Source organism: Chrysemys picta, chromosome 12 (assembly GCF_011386835.1).
Source record: "Chrysemys picta bellii isolate R12L10 chromosome 12, ASM1138683v2, whole genome shotgun sequence".
NCBI classification, from domain to species: Eukaryota; Metazoa; Chordata; order Testudines; family Emydidae; genus Chrysemys; species Chrysemys picta.
The window spans coordinates 6,391,936-6,414,496 of NC_088802.1; the positions used below are offsets into that span (position 1 = coordinate 6,391,936).

The following is a 22,561-nucleotide window of genomic DNA, read 5'->3' on the forward strand; positions in this document are numbered from 1 at the left end:
AGCCCTGTGTAGATAGCACAGGGATTGGAGAAATTCACCCGGCAGACAAAGCCCACCCAATCAGTGAGGATTGGGAGGGGGAATGTTTTGTAGAGACGTCACCTGATGTTAGGGGGTGGGATCAATGTTCCCTCTAATTTTTTATGTCCATGTGTGGAATTAATTTTGTATGTGCGGCAATATGGAGGTGATGTGTGGCGGGGGTGGGGTGAGGGGTTCGGCGGGCAGGAGGGGGCTTAGGGCTGGGGCAGAGGGTTGGGGTGCAGGGGGGTGAGGGCTCTGGCTGGGGGTGTGGGCTCTGGGGGTTTGAGGTGCAGGCTACCTCGGGGCTGCAGCGGGGAGAGAGGACAGATGCAGAGAGGCTGGGCTGGGTGAGGGGCGCCTCTCTACGGTCATGGCAGCTCCGGCTGGGCTGGGCTGGGCCGAGCCGAGGGAGAGGCACCTCTCTCTGCCTGTGCAGCCCTTGAAAGCCTGCTGCACGGGGAACTTAGGGATGCACCCTGTAGACAGCAGATCGGAATAATGCAACCCCAGAGAGTCAGTGCCGGCGGGGGGGGCGGAGGGCGCACAGGGCAGGAGAATGGATCCAGCAGTGCGTGCCCAACAGCACAGGTAGAGGGACAGGGAAACACCCCAGAGTCAGCGAGCACGGGCCCAAGGCAGATGCAGGCATCAGTTTCCTTATGCACTTTGTCCTGCCACACACCCAGCGTAGAAGGGAAGGGACACGGTGTTTGACTCACAGAGCCACCGGCTGGAGACCCGGAATCATTAATGTGAACTGACTAGAGCCTGCACATGTTATGGATAATCCAGAAGAGTCAATGGGCGCCCTGAGGAGCCGGACACATGTAAACACAGCATGGCTGGGAGGTGCCAGGTGACTGTTGCTTAAGGGTGCTGCTAGGAACAGAGCAGGGAGCCAGGCCAGAGAGATACTTGATGATGGAACTCAGAGAAGGAGAACACGGCTTCTCCATGGCGCCCACCAATACAGACTCATTATTAAGCTGATCTTTCCTGAGTCCTGAGGACTCTCTGATGCTGGACTTTGCTCTGAGAACTTGCCTCGCTCCCTAGAAGAAAAAGCCTCTCCCCGGCGTCTGATCTCAGTTTGACTCGCTGTTTACAGCCATGGTGAGAAATGGGGGGTACTGGAGCCCGAAAGCCAGGCTAGGAGTCGATGAGGGTGCATGGCCCTGCCCGTGGGCTCTGGCAGACGGAGGGGGTTACACCCAGGAGAATGTTTAAAAGCCAGAGCGTAGCAAGGCTGGGACACCCCCATGCCAGGGGCTCTGTGTGCCCACCCTTCCCCCATGCTAGGTTCAGCCAGTCTCCCTCCACAGGGGTTCTGTGTGTCCCCCATTCTCCCCTCACCTCATTCTCCTCCCCATGGCAAGGGTTCTGTGTGTTTCCCCATCCCCCTACCAGCTCCCCTATTTCCCTCCAGCAGGGGTTCTAGGTACCCCCATTCCTCCTCTCCCTATACCAGGTTCCTCCATTATTTCCCCTATGGCAGGGGCTGTGTGTGGCCCCATTCCCTTTCCCCCGCCATGCCCAGGAACCCCCAATCTCCCCCCCAAGAGAGGTTCTGTGTGCCCCATTCCCACCTCTCCCCCATGCCAGCGGCTCTGTGTGGTCTCCCTTCCCCTATATCAGGCTTCCCATTCTCCCCCAATATCAGGGGCTCTGTGTGCGCCCCCATGCCTCCTGTTACCCCCTCCCCCACCAAAGCAGGGTCCTCCAATCTCTCTTCTAGCACGGGTTCTTCTGTGTCCCCTCCCCATGATGGGTTTATGTCCTGGCCTTTAAATAGTCTCCTGGGAGTATCCCATTAGTGCCAGGGAACGAGGCCCCAGCCCTTCTGTGCCCCCCCCCCCCGACCCTCCTTGGCGTGGCCAAGCCGAAAGCTGGAGCCAGGCCGGGAAGCCTGGGCCCTCCATCTGCCTAGGTTGAGGGTGGAGTGGACTGAAAGCAGCTCCTGGCCCTTGTCCCCGTCACCTGGGCACCCCGCCCCAGGCAGGTGGAGGGGCCACAGCTGCCTGCGCAGCCCCTACCCCGACCTGGTTCCTGCTTCCAGCCTGGCTGGGGGCGGGGCCTCAGGGGGAAGAACAGGGGCAGGGGGCCAGGCTTGTGGGGAAAAGTGGAGCACCCCTGGTTAGTGCACCAGACCCCTGAGGGCTCACACTTGGCCTCCATGACTCCTAGACTGGCCTTCAGGCTCCAAAACCCCTGTTCACTATAGCTCTAAACAAGTCCAGCCAAAGCCCCGTCCCCTTTTCCAAGGCAGGGGAACATTCATTCCTCACCTGGAATGCAGTGTCAGAGAGTCCTTAGAGAGCACGGGAATGGTCACCTTAAGTCAGAGTCCATGCTGGTGGGAGCCATGGCCCAAGCAACCACACTCTCCTTCTCTGAGATCCATCTGCACGTTCTGCCCCTGTAGGGTGACCAGACAGCAAGTGTGAAAAATCAGGACAGGGGGTGGGGGGTAATAGGAGCCTATATAAGAAAAAGCCCAGAAATCGGGAATGTCCCTATAAAATCGGGACATCTGGTCACCCTATGTCCCTGACAGTCAGTCTGCTGCTCCCAGCAGAAGTAAGGCTTGGACCGGAAAGGAAATGGGTGTGTGTGCACAGAGCCCTGGAAAGAGGGGGAAAAGTTGGGGGCTGTGGCGCGCGGGGGTGGGGGGAGGGACACAGAGCCTCCAGGGTGTGAAAAATCCACTCCCCTGAGCAAGGGGCCAGCCAGGGACAATGGGGCATGGAAGAGGCGACCCCCCCCCCCCCCCCGACCCTGCCACAAATGCACAGCGCCCTGCACAGAACTCCCACTCCCTAGTGCCCCAACACACAGTGATCTTCCCCACCCCCTCACAGCACAGCACCCACCCCAGGGCCTCCAGAGACTCACTCTCCCACGCCCTGCCTCCTGGCCCCACTCACCGGCCCTGCTGGGAGGTGACTGTGACTGCTGGTCTGAGCCGGCAATGCAGCCTGGGCTGGTCCCAGGGCAGGGAATCGCTCGGGCCCCTCGGAAGTGGTGTGATCAGCCAGGCCAGGGCCTGCCCCGCTTGGGTTCCATCAGGACCTACTTGTCTGGAGGGGCTCAGCCAAGCCCCCCGGCCGAGACTGGCCAGGCTTCTGCACCAGTCCCAAACGGCTCAGCTCCAGGGAGACAGGTGGGACCACACAGGTGGTGGGAAGCAGAGACTGCCTGGAGCCGGAGGTGCACTTGGGTCCGGCCAAGAGGCAGAGAGAAGCCAGTGGGTAGGGCCAGGGGGTGGAGAGGAGCCCTTGGCCGGCCAATGGGCAGACCGAGAGGAGCAAGTGGTGGACAGGGCAAGGTGCAGGGGGCTCAGTGGGCTGGTGGGGTCTCAGGGCACAGTGCAAGCAGAGCAGGTCGGGCAGGGCCCCTTCAGGGTGACCAGATGGCCCGATTTTATAGGGACAGTCCCGATTTTTGGGTCTTTTTCTTATATAGCCGCCTATTACTCCTCACTCCCTGTCCGGATTTTTCACCCTTGCTGTCTGGTCACCCTAGCCCCTTCTGAGCATGGCCCAGCTCCATGGTGCCACTGTAAACCCGGCACTGCTTATAAAGGACTGTCAGGACCAGCTACCGCACTACGGGGGCGTGGCCGGGTAACTCCTGAGCTCTTACCCAGGCGCTTTTCTCTGCGCTGCGTCCCGGCTCCCCAGGGTGCGTGGGGCGCTCGGTGCTCACAAGCTGCTGGCGCACGCGGCTCCCATTGGTACTAGACATCACCGCTGGGACATCCGCTCTCCATGGACCTGACTGACCGCAACAGACCGGGGGAGTGATAAACCCCTGGAGCTCTGAGATCCGGGTCAAGGTTTGTCTCTGACTCTTTGACAGCAGTGGTTGGGGGATCTGGACGAGACCTACTGATGGGGCTGGGGCAGGGCTTAAATGTGCATAGAGTATTTCCCAGAGCCCCCGCCCCCCTTTCCCCCATGCTATGAAAATTCCAGGGGGGTTGAAAATATTTACCAGAGCTCTGCTGCTGGGCCTGGGCGATGGTGTCTGCAACTCCCATGTGTCCCTGGTGATGATGGTTTTCGGGTTGGAGATTATGTACTTTCCATGAGCAGCACCATCGATTTCCATCCCTGTCAGTTAGCCAGAGACAATACCTTGAAATGGTCCCTGACTTTTGGGACCGGATGGAATTACAGGCCCTGTGTGAGCCAGGCTGGATGTTTCCAACATTCAAAATGTATTTACCCGAACTGCCTGCCAAATCTTGACACAGAGCCAGCCAAGAACTCTCCCAGTGGTTACTGCAGGCTCAGTGCAGGCAGTGGTATTAGTCAAGCACACATTGCATTGTGCAATCCACGCTGAAGACACTTTAATATTGACATGAGCAATTGCAGTGGTCAGAGCTCATGTCAACATTTCAAAAGCACCAGCCTGGTTACACAGTGGGGTGCAGCACCCGCCCCCCCCGCTCTGATCCTGGGGTAAAGTCACTGTGAGGGTCACTGCCCTCCACCTGCCCTGATCCTGGGGTACAGTCAGTGGAGGTGCACAGTCCCCCATCTGCATTTATCCAACGGTGCAGTCCTATATTTCACCCCAACCTCTGCCCACCCTGATTCCTGCCTTCAGTCACTCTGGGGTACGTATCAAAATGACAGATTATAAACAGATCACAGACCCCAGATCTACCTGCTGCTACCATCTCTCACCTGGGTGTCTCGGTCTAGCAGCAAACACCTCCCTGATTCCAGGCTGGTGGGGGAAGCTGGTTTGGGTTATATGGCGCACAGAGGGGGGCCAGATTGAGGGGTGAAAGTCTGACCTCCATCTCCCCCATCAGTGTTTCGAGGTGCACAGATTCCAGGGGCCGTGACTGAGGGGTTCATTCCCAGCTCCATGTTTTCTTTGTTGCAGTCACTGGGAGCTGCTCCCACCTTCCCTCCCTGATTCTGTTTTTCTTCTCCCTCCCCTCCTCTCTCTTTTTACTTCTCCAGTCCCTGCTTCTACCCCGATTCTCCATCTCCCCTCCCCTTGCTGTGTTCTCCCTTTTCAGCCCCTGGTTTTCTCAACTCTCCCTCCTTCCGCTCCACTCCTCATCCCAATCGCTCCCCCTGTGTCCCCCCCCCCCCCCGAGCCTGCTCTGCATGGAGCCCATTCTTTTGGCGGAGGGGGGGGGGGAACAAGGACTTTCCTTGTGTCCCAGGTGGGGGGGGTGTGTGTGGAGTCTCTCTGTGATAAGCGCTGTCTTGTGTCGTCCCTCAGTTCACTTTCACTTTCACTCAACATTTTGTGCTGTGTGGTTGTTACAGCCCCAAACCTTCCCTTCGCTCTCTGTCTGCATTGAAAACAGTGTAAGAAACCCAAACCCCGGAGCTGCCATTTCTGGGGGCTCCAGCTCAGGGCAGGGGCGTGGGTGGGGGATGGGGCTATTGGTGCTGCTACCAATGCAGACAGCGAGTGATTCTTCCCTCCACATCGCCACCGCCTCTGGGGAGGTGGATTAACTGCGCCCACAGCAGAACCCCGCCGGGCGCAGGACGTGCTGCGGCAGCGCGGCCCTGCCAGGCACGGGGGGTTTTCAGTGCGCACAACCCCCAGGGGAAAAACAAACTCTCCGAGCAGGGAGGGGGGAGGAGGAACCGACTCTCGGAGCAGCAGCAGGGCCAGGGCGGGGAGGAGTGGAGTGGGAGGAGGAACGGAGTCGCGGGGAGGAGCGGAACAGGGAGGGGCGGAGCGGAGCAGAGGGGGGAGGAGGAACAGGGAGGGGCGGAGCGGAGGATGGGCGGGTGTCTCCGCCCCACTCATAAAGTACTGTCAGGACCGGGCCGGCTACCGCACTACCGGAGCGTGACCGGATATCTCCTGAGCTCTCACCCAGGCGCTTTTCTCTGCGCTCCGTCCCGGCTCCCCAGGGTGCGTGGGGCGCTCGGTGCTCACCAGCTGCTGGCGCACGCGGCTCCCAGGGGTACTAGACATCACCGCTGGGACATCCGCTCTCCATGGACCTGACTGACCGCCACGGACTGCGGCTGCTTCCCCGGCCCCGCTGCAAGGCAGCCGGGTGAGTGATAAACCCCGGGAGCGCTGAGATCCGGGGCAGGGTCTGACTCTGACAGCGGGGTTGGGGGATCTGGAGGAGAGCTGCTGATGGGGGCTGGGGCAGGGCTTAAATGTGCATAGAGTATTTCCCAGAGCCCCCCCCCCCTCTTTCCCCCATGCTATGAAAACTCCGGTGTGTGTGTGTCTGTATGTAAAAAATGTTTACCAGAGCTCCGCCGCTGGGCTGGGGTGATGGTGTCTGTAAATCCCAGAAAGAACAGGAGTACTTGTGGCACCTTAGAGACTAACAAATTTATTAGAGCATAAGCTTTCGTGGACTACAGCCCACTTACGGATGCATATGCATCCGAAGGAGTGGGCTGTAGTCCACGAAAGCTTATGCTCTAATAAATTTGTTAGTCTCTAAGGTGCCACAAGTACTCCTGTTCTTCTTTTTGCGGATACAGACTAACACGGCTGCTGCTCTGAAACCTGTAAATCCCAGGCGTCCCTGGTGATGGTTTTTGGGATGGAGATTATGTAATTTCCATCCATCCCCGCTGATAATAGCTCTGGGGAAGCTCTCACAAACCATTGCAATTAACAGCAGGAGACCACACGCATCCCACATCCACAAATCACCCTGTTTGTCACAACCTTGGCTATCAGCTCATCAGGGGAAGCTGCCAAGGCTGGAGGAGGGGGGTTGGGATCCCCTGCAGCTGCCTGGGATAGACACCGCAGACTTTGAAGAAACCGTTGACAGCCAGAGGGGCACTGATCACACAGCCAGTGCCCACAGCTGTGTGCAGGTCTGCGCTCGTCACCGAGAGAGGAGAGATGGAGCAAGGAGCACGTGCCCCTGACCAAGACCTGCCCTGGAGCAGCCGCTCAGTGGCAATGCAGACCCAGAGATACTACAGGAGCCTAGGAGCAGGCTGCGGACTCAGAGGTGACTCCTGGGGGGGCATGTGCCCCCCCCCCCCGACCTCTGCCTGGGTTTATATAATACATTTTTTTTTGCAGGGAGTGGGTTCAAAATTGTGCTGCTCCCCATTATCAACCATTATCTGTCGCCTCTGCTAACCCAGATGAGGCCACATTTTCACTGGCAGCTGCAACTAACGCCTTCTGCCCCCATGCCTCAGTGACAGGCTGATCATCACATGGACTTCTATGGGCACAGCACGGGTACAAGTTAGAGGTGTGGAGCAGGCAGTTTTGGTAGTTACAGGTATCATATCCTGGGTGGATAAAAAAATCAATGATTTAAAAAAAAATTAAACTGGATTGTTTTCATTTAAGTTAAATGCAGATTTATTTAAAAAGATAAAATCTATTAAATTAAATCTGAAATTGACAACTATGTTAGGGCATAAACGACATATAATCTATTAAAATAAACGACTGTCAGGACCGGCTACTGCACTATGGGGGCGTGACTGGGCAACGACATATAATCTATTAAAATAATTTTAAATTAAATACAGAAAATAAGCAGTACAGGTTTGCTGCCAAATTTTAAAGAGAGTCAAACCACTGAAGTGGTGGAAGTCACTTGGGAAAGCACCTGGCAGATTGGGGAAGGGCTAAACTCACTCTTGCCAGCAGTCTCCTCTTCTGCAGGTGTAGAGAGAATTTTCCTCATTTCAGTTTATTCAACTACTTCAGTCCAATGATTAGTTTCTTCGAAGTTAAGAAATGTATTAGGAGCTGGAAAAGCAGGAAAGCTTGTTTTCCTCTCCCAATCTATGAATGAAAACTAGATGTGATAGGGTGAGATCTACTAGTTCTTAAATCTTGAAGGACACAGCGACCAGAACTAATCAGTTCAATTGATTAACTACAGATAATACTTCCTATGATTAATAAATCAGTTAGTTTTAAATGCAAAATATATTTTGCTAAACTTTTTCTGATGCATTCAGCCCATTTAAGGTAGTTTATTTAATGAAAGAAAAAAGCTGTTTTTGTTAATTTTTAATGGAATTTGAATTTCCGTCCAAATAGTTTTTACTTGTAATTTGCATTAAGCTCTAATTATCTGGTAAGTAAGAATTACACTGTTCACCATTTTCGAACATAATATGAAATATAAAAATTACATTTATTCAGATTAAGTTAACCTATACAAATGCTTTAAAAAAGTGTACAGATATAGTATGTCCTCCTGCTTAGCAAAAAGAAGCACCAAATGTAGTGTAAAGACAATATTTAGTTACAAATCAACATGCTTTAATGGCTACTAAACAATGAGAAACAGCCTCTCTTTAGGAAAATAACTAAAAAGTACAAATGCAAAACATAATTAAAATCAATTACACCTCTACCCCGATATAACGCGTCCCGATATAACACAAATTCGGATATAACATGGTAAAGCAACGCTCTGGAGGGGTGGGGCCGCACATTCCAGCGGATCAAAGCAAGGTCGATATAACGCGGTTTCACCTATAACGCGGTAAGATTTTTTGGCTCCCGAGGACAGCGTTATATCGGGGTAGAGGTGTATTTTTTAAAAAAGGTTTCCCGTTTCATGATTTAAATCATGATTAAAATCTGTGATTTAAATCGCTTTGATATAAATCAATCCACCCTGATTGCATTCTTCTGTAAATTCTGGTCCAGGAGGTCTCTCCTTTGGTCTTCCTCTTTCACTTCACTTTTTCCTTCTTCTGTTCATTTTAAGGGACAGATTTTGAAATAGGTGAGTGATGTGAGCATGTGGAAATGTGTCCCCATGCAGAGCCCTACATCTGTGCATGTAAATATTTTGTTGTTTGTAGCACAATCCACAAATTACCCTTAAGGAAAATTAGGTTATGAACTAAAGCCGCTTTACTTCAGTATTGGAGCATCCACACTGGGGATTAATGCAGTCTAACTTATGCACATTAATGTTGCAGCGTTAGTTGATTCCCCTTAATTTTCCTGAGTGTTCCCATGCAGATGAGTTGTGTTACTACCCGAGTGCTGCCCTCACCCACTGGAGACTGACCCTGTCTGTAGTCCCCCACCCACCAGGCTCCTCCTTTACAGCAGCCCCAAAAGCACTAACCGTTTTCTCTTTCAGGTTATCAACATCAACTCCAGTTCAGGAAACACAACCACACATGGAATGAATTTGCAATCTTGCCCATCACCATCGTGACTCCAGCAGGTAAGTTCCAGCCCTCCGTTCTCCAGTCTCTGTGCTGCTCATCCTCTCTGACTCTGTCAATCGCACATTTTCTGCTTCCCCCATCTCACTAGGCTCTGCAATGGCTTTAAACAGGACACTACATCCAGCTCCCCCAGGCATCTTCTACTCCTTATTATAACATGGAACTCCTTAGTCATAAATTTGGGTTAATGGACAGAATTTAGTCCCCACCATCAGCATTTTGGGAGGGGGCTGTTGGCTACTGGGCACTTGTTAGGACCATTTAATAGCTGGCTGGGAGGACCAGAAATTAGTTCTTGTGGTTACTGGAATGTGACTATTGCAGTGATCTGTGATGAGTGTTGGATCCAAACACCTACTGGTGCAGGGCTCCTTCCAGAGCAGGTGACAGTAGATGGGGCATAGCAGCGAAGTTGGGGAAGCAAACTCAGTCAGAGGCTCCCAGAAACGAAAGGCTTCTTTTGATGCCATCAGAGGGCCCCTTTCTTTCCAGTAGCTTGGACAAGGGCCCAGCTGAGCTGGCAGACTTCTCTCTGGGACCTGCACATCAGATTTCAAATGTTCTGTAGCTAATACATAATTTTACCATTGCCAGTTGTAACTGCTCCTGAGAGCTCCTCGAAGGCAGTACAGAAAATAGCCGCAGCAGGCTGTGTGTTATCACTGCTGACTTTAAATGCCCAGATACACAAAGGGTGAGTGCCAGCTTTTACAGGGACACAAGGGGCTCTGCTGGGACATGTGTTGTGCTGGGCACACTCCGCCTTTAGTCTCCGCTTCCTCACTTCCTAAAAATGAAGTCACTTGTATAAAAAAAAAAAAAAAAAATTATGGTAGCGCCTAGAGACCCTCACTGAGATCGGGCCCTGTTGTGCCGAGCACTGCACAGACACACAGGAAAAGACAGTCCCTGTCTCAGCTGAGATCAGGGCTCCGTTGTGCAGGGCGCTGCACAGACACACAGGAAAAGACAGTCCCTGTCTCAGCTGAGATCAGGGCTCCGTTGTGCAGGGCGCTGCACAGACACACAGCGAGAGACAGTCTCTGTCCCCAAGAACTTAGCATCTAAGGCCTTGCCTAAACTTGGGGGGGAAACAGCTGTTGTGCTTAAAACCCTCATAGCATGTAGTGTAGACAGTGTTGAATACTTCTTTAAAGGCACTAACAGGACCCAGTCAAGACTCATGGGGAACCTTGGGGCTAAACAAGGCCCAAACAGAGGCTGGGAGAGTAAATGGGCACAGAGAAGGGGAAGGGACTTGCCCAGGGTCACCCAGCAGGTCAGTGGCACATGCAGGAATTGAACCCTGACCCCAGTCTAGTGCCCTTTCCACTGGACTGTGGTGCCTCACTCCTACCATGCAGTGATGTGTGATCACACCACCTGGGGAGGTTTAAAAATCAGCTGCCGTTGAGTTACTGCAGCACACAGAGGGATGCAAACAAACTGGGCAAAATGGAAAACTTTCTCTTGATGTGCATAACTCAAAACTCTCGTAACTTTCTCATTTTCAGTGGTAGCCTCTAAGCCCCCTTCGGCTGCTCCGTGCACCACTGCTGATACTGCACCCTCTGCAAGGGCCTGGGGCCCAGTCCGCTGGGTCGGGGTCCAAGATAAATGTTACCGGTTCCCAGCCGTCCAAGCAAACTGGAGCTGCTGCCAGAGCCACTGCTCTTCCCTCGGTGCCTCCCTGGCTGGGATCAACAGTAAGCAGGACACGGTGAGAGAAACGCACAGATGCTTCTGTCATCACAACAGCCTGGGCCTGGCAATGAGTGGTGGGGCTGGAATCAGGCTGGGAGGTCAGAGTGAGTGAGACCCACCCTCCTTAGAGCCCTAGATGGGTGAATCCCCCTCTGTAGGGCCTGGCCAACTGAGTCTGCTCTTATCCTTGTATGACCGTGAGAAGTGGGGATCCCACTGAGGGTGAGGCCTCCTTTCACACTGAGCCATCCCTTTGAGGCCCCCTGCCCTGCTGTGGTGGGAGAGAGCACAGACTCCCTGGGCACAGAGCCCTGTGGGGCAGGGACCAGTGAGCAGGGCTGGATACCTGCTCTCCTCTGCTTTCCTCATTTCCCCAAGGTTTTCACACTGCACTACAAGGGTTTCCCTGATCACTGGATCAGTCTCCGGAGGACCCAGGCCAGGCCTGGAAATGGGCCAGTGGCACTGAATTCAAGCCCAGGTGAGTTCCTCCTTCCCGGTTCCCGATGGGGAAGGAAGAGGGATTGAATCCAGGGCTTCTGTGCTGCTGCCAGGCAGGAACGAGCGGTGGGATCCCTCGCCTGGGACTGGGGAGAAGGTGGAGGCATGAAACGGGCCACCGCAAGCCCAGGGAGCACAAGAGTCCTGGGATCAAAGTTCCCGTTCAGCCCATGGTTTTTGGTGTGCAGCAGAGTTATGAATGTAAGTGCCCAGGCTTGGCTTTGGAAGCTGTCGGGCAGGTTTCCTTTGAGGACGAGGATGGAAAGATCAGACATGGAGTGATCATTGTGTGACAAGTGCTTGCCCACGGGTGACTGTGTTTGTCTGTAGAGTATGGTCCAATAAAAGCTGTTACCTCACCAGCCATGTCTCTCTCAGGTCCTGGGACCAACACGGCTACAACCCCACTGCAAACAACACAGGATCCGTCTCTTTTGGCCCAGTGAATAGTTAATTATTTATACAACATGGCCGAGCTCCGACAGGAGAGACTGAGCAAGTCAGACTCCAACTCAGGCAGAGCAGGGATGTGGAGCTGGGTCTCCTACATCACAGGTGGGCTCCAGAACCACCAGGCCATGGGGCGGGGCGGGGGGGGGGGGGGGGGGGGGAGGGGGAGAGGAGGCTTATGCCGCTTTCAGAAAGGAACCAAATTTCAATGTTTCTCACCCAGTGGAATAATTGTTGTTTTCCAGCCAGCCCGAGCGCCAGGCCAGGGGAACATACAGGCCGGCTTTGTCCTCCGCTGATATTTGTAGCCTGGCTCTTACTCCCCACTGCGTTCGCTGTTCTCCTGCAGAACCATCTGACTCCCTCCCCGGCCCATTCATCCTGTTTGGACAGGAACCGTTCTAGAGGTTGTGCCAATGTGGCAGCTTCAGGGACACTCACAGCAAGGGACGGGGCTATTTAGACAGCCCAGGAGTTACCCTGTTCCAGCGGATGGAGTTACACTGGTGTAAGTGAGAGCAGAAGGGAGATGCCTGATGGCTGTGTGAGTCAGGGACTCATGCCAGGGCTCCATGTGCTGCAGCACCTTGGCCTGTCTGGCCTATAGGACTGAGAAACTTGGACTTCTGGTGGCTGAAGCCCTGAACTAGCTGGACCTGCTGGGCAAGGAGCAGGACTACATCCAGGGGAGCATGACAACCTGGCTGTGCTCAAGGAGCTGTGACTGGGAGGGGAGGGGTGCAGAGGTATCAGCTGTAAGGATGCCAGGGGTGTGGAGTGCAGGGATCTAAAATGGGGTGCAGAGATGTGGGAGGGGAGGAAGTGCCAGGGGAATGGGGGGGGGCTAGATAGGGAGGGGCTCCAAAGGCACTGGCTGTGGGAGGGAACGGTTGCAGGGATTAGGAGGGCTGTGTGTGCCGGGGGGGGAAATGTGCTGGGCAGAGTACTGGCATGAGGGAGGGGAATGGGGATGCAGGAGGGCAGGGGTGTGGGGTAGGTCAGGCAATCTTGGCTGCAAGCATATGGGAAGGGACCAGTGTGCAGGGAAGGGGCAGAGGTAGATTAAGGTCTCCTGGGGCTCTGGGCCAGAGCAAGTGGGGGGGCCCCTCCCCACCCCTTCTGCCTGTGGTCCTACCTCTGTTCTCCCCCTTCGGCACTGCCCCATTCCATCCCTTCCCCATTGCCCTGTCCCTGTTTCACCCATGGTTCCTCCCCAACAAATCAAGACCTTGCATCTGAGTGGTTTTTCCAAGCTTGCTCCAGTTGGGGATTCACATGATTATTATTTAATCTTATGCTGGATTTGTGGATTGAGTGGGATCATAGTGAAACTAAGAGCATCAGCTGGAGCCAGCCACGGCCCAAACTTCTTGTACACAGCTCTGCTAAAGCAACTTTGTTCTGATCTGCAAGGCCCCAGCCATCCCTGTACTGGGCCTCGGAGCTCTGCCAATACGACTTGCTACTGCTGCACTCACTTCTCCTCCAGTCTTGGTATGTCCCGGCGCATCAGCCAACACCACATAGTTCTGTAAAACCCAGACCACCTCCAGCTTTGCCTGCAAGAACCAAGATAATTACTATAAGGAAGATGAAGGAAGCTTAATACCAACGTGCATTAGAATGAAGAACTAGGAATGAACAGAGCTGGCTGGATCCTCAGCTGGTGTAAATCAACATAGCTCCACTAGAGTGCCGCTGAGTTACATCAGCCAGAGATTTGGCCCTTTGCTTCTAAGGCATAAGTAGGGAGGATGGGGCAATTCTTCTCTGGGGTTTGAATTTGCAGGAAAGGGATCAGCTCAGAGAGACAAACCCACTTTCCTCCTCTTTGTACCTTGACTAGACCATTAGCATTTTACACTTCTTTTGTCCTCCTTGCTCAGCCACTTTTTCTCATCTTCCCCCCCCAATGCTTAACATTTGTATTGGGAGCTCAGCTCCGGTCTAACTCCCCCCATTTGAATCGCTGACACACACATCAATAGGAACATGCTCTGGCAGACTGGATTCACTGGCATTAGAGACACCCTACCGGGGAGCAGGGTCAGGGCACTGGGGTGACCATTTTTCCAGGGCCCCCCAGTTGGCACGGGCCCTGTTAGCCCAGTGGCTCATCCACCGCTGGGAGGGGGGTCTCTGCTGGAGCTTTGAGGAGGGGCCTGACGCGGACTCTCCACAAACCAAGCGCAATGGGCTGAGGTCTGCTCTGCACTACAGCCCCGCACCGGTCTGACACCCCCGTCGGGGTGAGATAGAGCCACGTCCTCCAGTGACTATGGTGATACCGCCCCGACAGCGCAGGCCGGCCGGGTGCGGGAGCTTCTCCAGGGGGGGCCCCAGGCTGGAGCCGGTCTCACAACAGGTTTCAGAGTAACAGCCGTGTTAGTCTGTATCCGCAAAAAGAAGAACAGGAGGACTTGTGGCACCTTAGAGACTAACAAATTTATTAGAGCATAAGCTTTCGTGGACTACAGCCCACTTCTTCGGATGCATATAGAAGGGAACTCACCGGCCCCAAAGAGCCCCGCGGAGACTACAGGGCGGGGCCCCCATCCCGGAGCTACCGCTGCGTGGTGCCGGGAGGGGCCGCAACTTCTCCCACCCCGGGCTGTGCTGCCCCGCGGGCTGCTAATGACGGAGGGGAGGAGCCGCGGTACCAGGGCGAGGCGCTGAGTGGCGGAGCGGTTCCAGGGGGCGGGGCATTGGGCGGCGCTGAGTGGCTGTTGCTGGGAGCGGAGAGAGGTCGGGCGGAGGCCAGAGAACAAACGGAGTCAGGTTCGTTTCTCCCGTGTCCGATCCCCGCGATCCAGGCCCGGCCCCGCACGCGCCGCCCGCCCGGAGCCCGCGGGGCGCTCGGGTAAGAGGCGCCGCCGGGGCGCGGCCGCCCGGGGAGCCCGAAGGACCGAGCGGGGGGGGGGGGGGGGTCAGGGAGCTGGAGGCAGGGTTGGGAGAGCGGCTAAAGGGCAACACTGGCGCCGGAGGGAACCGCGACGCCCCGCCCCGGGGTGTTTCCCAAGAGAGCACGGGGGGCGGGGCAAGCGGCTCATTTGCATAGAGCGCGCGCACGCCCCGGTCCCTAACTGCGCATGTGCAGCATGTCCCTGCTTTGCCGCTAGGGGCGCGCGCGGGTCACGATCGAAGCCGTCCAGTTCCGCACACACACCAGTCCAGTTCCGCCCCCTGCTCAGACCCGCCCCCCCGCTCCGATTCGCCCCTTTTTAGCCCCTGTCACTAGCAGTCAGCAGATTGTCACGGCTAATAAGGGCAGGGTGAAGGGCAGTGGCTTCAGCAGCTGTAACTGAGCATGCTCAGCTCGTGTGAACATACAAAAAAGCCACTTTCCTCAAATAAAAAAGCCCCCCCCCAACAAACTATTTGCCAGCACTGGTGTCTCAGTCCCACTGGGGTAACTGCTGCCCCCTCTGCCCCTGCCTGTGCCGGGTTTTGCCCTCTGACACCCTCTGCCAGCGCCTCACCCCTGGGCTTAGCTCCGCCTCTTTCCCCCATTCCTGATTTTGCCCTTTAGCCCCTCTCCTAATGCTGCCTCCAGCTGCTCGACCCCCCCAGACCAGTCAGTTTCCACCCCCTGCTCAGACCCTGGCCGCCCCCTCCTCCGATTCGCCCCTTTTTAAGCCCTGTCAAACGCAGTCTGCACAATCCTACGGGTATAAGGGCAGGGGCTTCAGCAGATGTACTGAGCATGCTCAGTGCGCCTTCTACCGGAGCAGTATCCTTCACTACAACAGCCGGGCCGCTGCCCCCCTGCAGTTCTCTGCTTGTGCCTGTTCCTGGGGGGCTCTGCCCCCCCCCTTCCACCACCTGGGTGCCTGTCATGGGCGGGCAGGGCCCATAGCCAATCAGGTCTCTGAAGCCCTGGGGGGCAGAGGGGCCAATGAGGGTTAAGGGGGTTTAATCATCATGGCACTGCCTCTGGCAGAGGGTTGGACTGTTGGGCAGGGAACAAGAAACCACAAATTGCCCCCGACCCCCAGCTCTGACCTGTCCTGCTGCGTCCGGCTTGGCTTTCAGGTCGGCTGGAGAGTCCGGAGCAGGAGCCAGAGCCAGGACCTCCACCCCGGCTCGTCTTCGCTGAATCGGACCCAGTCAGCCCAAGAGGGGCCGATCCCAGCCCAGCGCCTGCAGCAGCGTCTGTAGCCTGAGTGTCGCTGAGAGACAATGGAGTCAGCAGCTGGGGACACTGAGAGCGAAGCGTCATTGCAGCTGGTGTCCTGTATTGGTTGTAGTGGACACCAGAAGAGTGGCGGGAAGCCAGGTAATAGGGCGTCGCTGCCTGGGAACAGGCTGGAGAGAGACACTGAGGTTGCCCCACATGGGGCCATGTTCTCAGTGGCAGCAGCCAGTGCCCAGCAACCCCCCCTGTGGGCAGCAGGGACTGGATCTCCCCCAGGGGCTCTCAGGGCACCGATCCCTGGCTCACAGCTGCTGTCTGGCGCACACAGCGGTGGCCGTGGGGCTGTGCGTGTCAGACCCCCTGTGACAGCCCTGGCCCATCTCTGCCTGGTTCGTTCTCCCCCCTTCTGCTCTGTGTGGCCAGTGTGAGACCCCAGTGTGTGGGGACAGGCGCACTCGGCAGTGTGGGCCCAGCCAGCGCTCGGCAGGGGGCAGAGTGGGGGGGTGGGGCAGCTTGAGCTCCTGTCACCGGAACATGCGGGTCCTTGTCTCTGTGTCCCTGAGCTCACTGGGCCCCATGACAGCCTGGCTGGGAGTGCCCGGGGAGGGCACTGGGCTGAGGGGAAGGAGGGACTGTTCTGCCAGCCCCAGCCTGCCTGAGCCTCCGGGCTCCTCTCCCAGAGCGTTTGACGGAAGGAGCAATCGACAGAACGGGGCATGTTCTAGGGCAGCTCCAGCCCTGGTGCTGTCAGTGAGACGTGTCCTCGTGGCCCGGCCTGACGGGTCTTTGTGTTTCAGAACCTCATTGTAACTGCAAGAAATGTAACTACAAGAAACATACAGTTGCGCTTGCCGTTGCCCTTGCAGTTGTGTCCTTAAGTTTCATCATCGCTGTTATTGTCCTGGCAGGTGAGTTCTCAGCCCTCCCTGCCCCTCTCTGCACATCCCATTCCCCCTGGCGCCACCACAGTCACAGTCTCTCCTCCCGGCCTGTCTGGCTTCTGCCCCTGGGACGGAGGATTCTTGGGGGATGTTCCTCCACGACCCTCCTCCTGCTCCCTCCCAGATCCCTGCACCTGGGCACTCTGTGTCGGGACTGAAATTAGTTCCCCCAGCAAATCTCTGAGCACTTTGGGTCCAGGTGACTATTGCTGGGCCCCAGGCACAGTCACTGGTACTCCCGTGCAGAGTGGGGGTGATTGACAGGAGAAGGTGCAGGGCAGCAGTGAGCTGGGCCCTCTGCCTACAGCGTGTCGCCCTGAGGTACCAGTCTGGCCTTCCTGCATCCCCGGGTCGTGCCCAGGGCCGGGCTGGCAGGTGCTGGCGTGTCACTGACATGAGCTGTAGAACGCAGCACAGACACCTCCATCAAGGGAGCTGGTTTGTCTGGCTGTTTTGAGTTTTTGACTTGGTTACAGTTTACAGCACGTTCTATTGGGGATTGTGTGTTTGGGGGCTGTGTGGGACTGGGGACCAGAGGCCTGCTAGATGTGTGCACTAACAAGGCTCTAGCCTCCTGTCCTTTCATCCTTGGACATCCTTGTGATCACCCTTCCCCTGTGTGTTAACACGGGGCAGGGCTGACCTAGGAGAGAAGGGTTTAAAAGCCAGGCGCTGAGGCTGTGTCTACACAGTGCTAAAAGCCCAGTGGTGCGGCAGTGGCTGGCCCGGCTCTGCTGACTCAGGCTCGTGGGGCTCAGGCTGCAGGGGTAAAAATTGCTGTGTCGATGTTTGGGCTCAGGCTCCGTTGTCACTGGGTCCCAGGGCTCGGGCTCCAGCCCAGGCCTGAGCATCTACACATGGTTTTCAGCCCCATGAGCCTGAGTCAGGTCACCTGGACCAGCTGCGGGTTTTTTCTTGCTGTGCAGACATACCCATGGCGACCAAAGGGAGCTAGCGAACAGGGGAGCTTGAGAGGGAGTTTGTAGGAGGGAGAAGGAATAAAATTAATATGGTCCAGAAGGGCCCCATAGCCAATACCAACCCTGCTCCTGGCTCCTCCACCTGTAACTTTGTCCTGACACAGAATCTGACCATGGATGCCTCAACCCAGGTCCTGGTGTGGCTTTGCAGAGACTGTGGCCTGTGTTTCCCCATCACAGAAAGCCAGGCTGGGGGGACCATCCGGTGTGATAGGTGCTTATTGGTAGAATCTCTCAGGAAGCAGGTGGGAGAGCTACAGGAGGAGGTGTCTATGCTGAGAAGCCTCCATGCACATGAGGAATTCATTGAAAAGATGCATATGGAGACCTCCAAGGTGGAGGAGCAATCCAGCAGGAGAGGACTGCACTAGCTGGCTGCTGGCTACTGCTGGCAGCAGGCAGTACTCCACCCCTGCTCCAACCCACCATCATTAGTGATGGAAAACCAGTGTGCTGCCCTGGCAACGAGGGGTGAGGAGTCTTCCCCATAGGTGTAGGAGGAGAAGCCATGTACCCCCAGGGCTGGGAGGATCACGGCCGTCACTCCCAAGAGGAAATGAAGAGTGGTGGTCAGTTACCTAATGGGGATGGAGACATCCATCTGCAGGCCTGGCCTGGCATCCCGGGACCTGTGCTGCCTGCCAGGGGCCTGTATCTGAGACATTGTGTAAGGGTTGCTGAGGCTCATCCAGCCCTCTGACTACTGCCCCATGCTGCTCATCCAAGTGGGCACTAATGATACTGCGAGGTCTGACCCTGAACAGATCAGAAGTGATGACAGGGCTCTGGGAGTGAGGGTGAAGGAGTTCGGGGGTGCAGGTGATGTTCTCTTCCATCCTTCCAGTCAAGGGTGAGGGCCGAGATAGAGACAGACATGTGCTGGGGGTTAATGCATGGCTGAGCGGATGGTGTCGCCAGGAAGACTTTGGCTTCCTCAACCGTGGGATGCTGTTCCGAGAAGGAGGACTGCAGAGCAGAGATGCGGTCCCCCTATCAAGGAAGGGTGGGAATATCTTTGGATACAGACTGGCTAGTGAGGTGGGCTTTTAACTAGGTTTCACAGGGGCAGGAGACAAGAGGTCTCTATGTTTTGGACTTGGGTGAAGGGTTGGAATTTCGGGGGGAGCAGGGATGAGGGAAATATATGAAAAGGGAAATAAGGACAACCCAGGGAATTCCAGACCAATCAGTTTAACTTCAGTACCCAGACAGATAATGGAGCAAATAAACAATTTGTAAGCCCCCGGAAGATAATAAGGTGGTAAGTGATAGTCCACATGGATTTGTCAAGAAGAGATCATATCAAACCAACCTAATATCCTACTTTGACAAGGTAATAAGCTTTGTGGATGGGGGGGAAGTGGTAGGTGTGGTAGATCCTGACTTTAGTAAGACTTTTAATACTGTCTTACATGATCTTTGCATAAACAAACTAGGGAACTAGAGCCTCAACTAACCTACTATAAAGGGGGTGCACAACTAGTTGGAAAATCCTACTGAGAGAGTAGGTATCAATGGGTTGCAGTCAAGCTAGAAAGACTCTTCCAGACTTAGTGTCTGTTCCTCACTGAGCACCGGCCACATGGGTGCAGCTACTGAGTTACTCTGGTGCAGAAAAGATGATATGCTCAAAAATCACTGGAGGGGTCTGACTCAAAAACTTCCCATCCCAGAAAAGATCATCTAAGGAAACAATCCCTTTAAGGCTGAGAGCAAACAGGCAGGATTATTGTGGGGAAAACCACTAACTGATGCGGGGTTTAGGATGGTTTAGCAGTTCTTACCCATCGTGACCCTAATAAACCCACCTCTGTCTATCCATCCCCTGCACTGGATGTTAGTTATGGTGATCCTACTGCTGCTGTCTGATGGCGCTGAAATGGTTAAACTTCCAGTGTGTTTGATTCTTTTTGCTGTGTTAAGGGGAAGAAATGTTACTTGATTCACCTCTTCCCTACAGACAACATTCCTGGCCACTCAGTATAACAGGCTCTTTCCTATTGATAGAGTTCTGGTGCCACCTTGTGGCCATTTCATGTCCCTGGGTGAAAGTTCACTTCCTTCTCAGGGCATGTCTACACTACAGCATTGTGCTGACCTAAGTTATGTTGGCATACAGCCGCCGCAGTCATAACTTCGCTTTTGCGTCTCCACACCACACTCCTTGTTGGCAGTGCGCATCCTCACTAGCTGCACTTGCATCGATGCAGAGAGCAGTGAACCCTGGGTACCCGTCCCTCTGTGCAGTTCACCACCATCTAGCACAGGGAGTTTGGGGAAGGTTTTGCAGGGCCTCATGAGCCCAAAATGAGTTGTGCAGGGGTTACTGGGACCATGATTTCAACATCCCATAATGCAGTGTTCTCCATCCTATAATTTCATCTGCATCCCCTAATGTGTCGTACCTCTTTTCAAAATCTCCACTGGATTTATGGCTTATTACAACAATCACATTAACCCCTCTTTTTGCCCTATGACTGCAGAGGTGTTAATGGGCCAGTCTACCTTGAATGGTCCCATACAATGTGTACGAACTACTTATGCTAAACAATCTGTTCCACCTTGCATTGTGCTGTGAGAACCTTTCCCAGACCTGAAGAAGAGCTCTGTGTGGCTTGAAAACTTGTCTCTCTCTCCAACTGAAGTTGTTCCAATAAAAACAATTACCTCACCCACCTTACCTCTTTAGTAGCTTCTGTTTAACATCTTCCAGAGATTCTAGTGGAATGAAAAGTGTTATCACCATATGATGGGACTATATCATCTGTTTGTACCTCAAATACAGAACAGAAATATTTATTGAACACGTCTGCCTTTTCTGCATTATTATTAATAATCCTACCATTTTCATCTAGTAATGGACAGGTCCATGGTCAGGATTCTTTTTGTTCCTAATACATTTTTTAAAAACTCCTTATTGTCCTAAACTCTGCTGGCCACAGATTTCTCCTTGTATTCCTTGGTTTCCCTTATCAATTTTCTACAGTTCCAAACTTCTGATTTATATTCACTCTCAGTTTCCCCTTGTGTATTATTATAACTGCCTTCACTTCCCCTCTAAACCAGTTCAGTTTGTTACTAGGCCAGTAACCCTGTCAAAAAAGGAAATGAGGATGGTTTGGCATGATTTGTTCTTGGCAAATCCATGTGGGGTATTCCTCATTACTCTGTTATCCTCTGGGTATTTACACATTGTTTAATAATTTGATCCAATTGAAATATTCCTGCTCTATTGACAGTGGTTGGGGAGGCAGACCCAGTCAGAGTGGCTGCCAGCCCTCAAAGTCTGCTTCTAATTCTATGTGAGTGCCCTTCTCTGTTTGGTAGCATTATCAGGGCCCAGCAGGGCTGACGTCCTCCTCTCTGCTGGGTCCAGCACGTTCAAATTTCAGTGTTTTATCTCCTCAAATGGGTATTCACACTTTGGTCTCAACATGCCTCTGCAGGAGAGCAAAGCAAAGAGCAGGAAGAGGGAATCAGCCAGCCCAGTGTAGCAGTCTGTGTCCGAGCTGATCATCACAAAATCGAGTTTTTCTGTATTCTCCTGCTGGTCCTTTGACAGCTCTGCAGCTCCCTGAGTTTGGGCCAAGCTCTGAATTCTCCATTTTATGCTGGTGCCTGGGAATCCTGTCTGTCTGCATCCTCACTGACCTCAGCCCAACACTCCACACCAACAAACCCAGGAGTGGTGGCCCCTCATAACTGGTTCAATTTCTAACAACCTCCTTGCTCCCTCCCATCCTCTGAGCAGCTTCCAGAGGCTTAAGGAGTCTGAATTGTGGATCTGATGAGATTGTTCCTATTCTCTCTTCTCGGAGAGCAGGCATATGAGTCACCAATCTCTTAACCCTGTGTTCTTTCATTTTCAGTGCTCCTATTCATGAGATCTATGGATGGTCGAGCCACCTCTTTTGTCCCTTCTCCGGGGCCCTCTTTTGTCCCTTCTCCGGGGCCCTCTTTTGTCCCCTCTCCGGGGCCACCTTTTGTCCCCTGCTGCCTGGATGGCTGGGTTGGATACGGAGGGAAATGCTACTATTTCTCAAAGGAAGAAAAGAACTGGGGTTCTAGCCAGCACTTCTGCTCTTCGTTCAATGCTTCCCTGGCTGTGATTGACACCCAGCAGGAAAAGGTGAGACAGGTGCAGGTTCTTTGTAACTGCAATAGCCTGGGCTTGGCGTGACAGACAGAGCTGGAATCTGGGCAGAGCCCCGCCCCTGGAGTGTGAGTGGGACCTTTGATGTTTCCCAGGATTGGGGGCGAGAATGAATGAGATTCTGGAAGCTAAATCCCTGCCCGGCTATCAATGTGGCTCTGTGATCAGTACAGACCTTCTGATCCCTCAGCTTCTGACTGGAGAGGGCAGCTTTATGGCTTCCCAGCCTCCCCTGCCCAGGTTTGGGTTTTCTTGGCAACCAATCAGGGTGATTGGAGTTGGTGGCTGAGTCTCTTTCCCATCCTCCACCGAGCGACCCACAGGAAGCTGGGGGAGGGGAGAAGCGGCAGCAAAGTGCGGGTGTGACCTGAGCTAGGAGAAGGGGAGCTGTGGGCAGTAGCTGCTGTTGCAGACACGAGCCTGGGAGATAAGATGAGCCTCTGGGATATTGCAGGAAGGCAGGAGGGGGCAGAAGAGAGGAAACC

At 54.4% G+C, this 22,561-nt stretch overlaps 1 protein-coding gene across 11 annotated transcripts; it reads left to right on the top strand.

The window, feature by feature from the left end:
- Window positions 1-123: 123 nt before the first annotated feature.
- On the top strand, window positions 124-22,555 carry LOC101952642 (C-type lectin domain family 2 member D-like). Of its 11 annotated transcripts, XR_010591823.1 has the most exons (7): window positions 7,289-9,208; window positions 9,807-9,906; window positions 10,727-11,972; window positions 12,113-14,727; window positions 15,900-16,143; window positions 16,800-16,910; window positions 21,793-22,555. XR_010591823.1 is itself a non-coding variant. In XM_065563164.1 (5 exons), the coding sequence occupies exons 1-5, from the start codon at window positions 7,225-7,227 to the stop codon at window positions 12,270-12,272; spliced, it is 510 nt and encodes a 169-aa protein (XP_065419236.1). In that variant the 5' UTR covers window positions 6,467-7,224; the 3' UTR covers window positions 12,273-12,984. The 11 variants fall into 11 exon arrangements, 1 of the variants encoding a protein (XP_065419236.1); XR_010591820.1 differs by lacking the exons at window positions 9,807-9,906; window positions 15,900-16,143; window positions 16,800-16,910; window positions 21,793-22,555 and adding an exon at window positions 124-6,070 and having other exon boundaries at window positions 9,122-9,208; window positions 10,727-10,932; window positions 11,295-11,397; window positions 11,796-11,972; window positions 12,113-12,984; XR_010591815.1 differs by lacking the exons at window positions 9,807-9,906; window positions 15,900-16,143; window positions 16,800-16,910; window positions 21,793-22,555 and adding an exon at window positions 124-6,070 and having other exon boundaries at window positions 9,122-9,208; window positions 10,727-11,397; window positions 11,796-11,972; window positions 12,113-12,984.
- The last annotated feature ends 6 nt before the right edge of the window (window positions 22,556-22,561 follow it).

Coding starts and splice junctions, on each gene's coding strand:
- LOC101952642 (XM_065563164.1), top strand. CDS start 7,225: ATGGGCACAGCACGGGTACAAGTTAGAGGTGTGGAGCAGGCAGTTTTG. Junction 7,283..9,121: donor GGCAGTTTTGGTAGTTACAG/GTATCATATCCT, acceptor TTTCTCTTTCAG/GTTATCAACATCAACTCCAG. Junction 11,398..12,216: donor GGCACTGAATTCAAGCCCAG/GTGAGTTCCTCC, acceptor GTTCTCCTGCAG/AACCATCTGACTCCCTCCCC.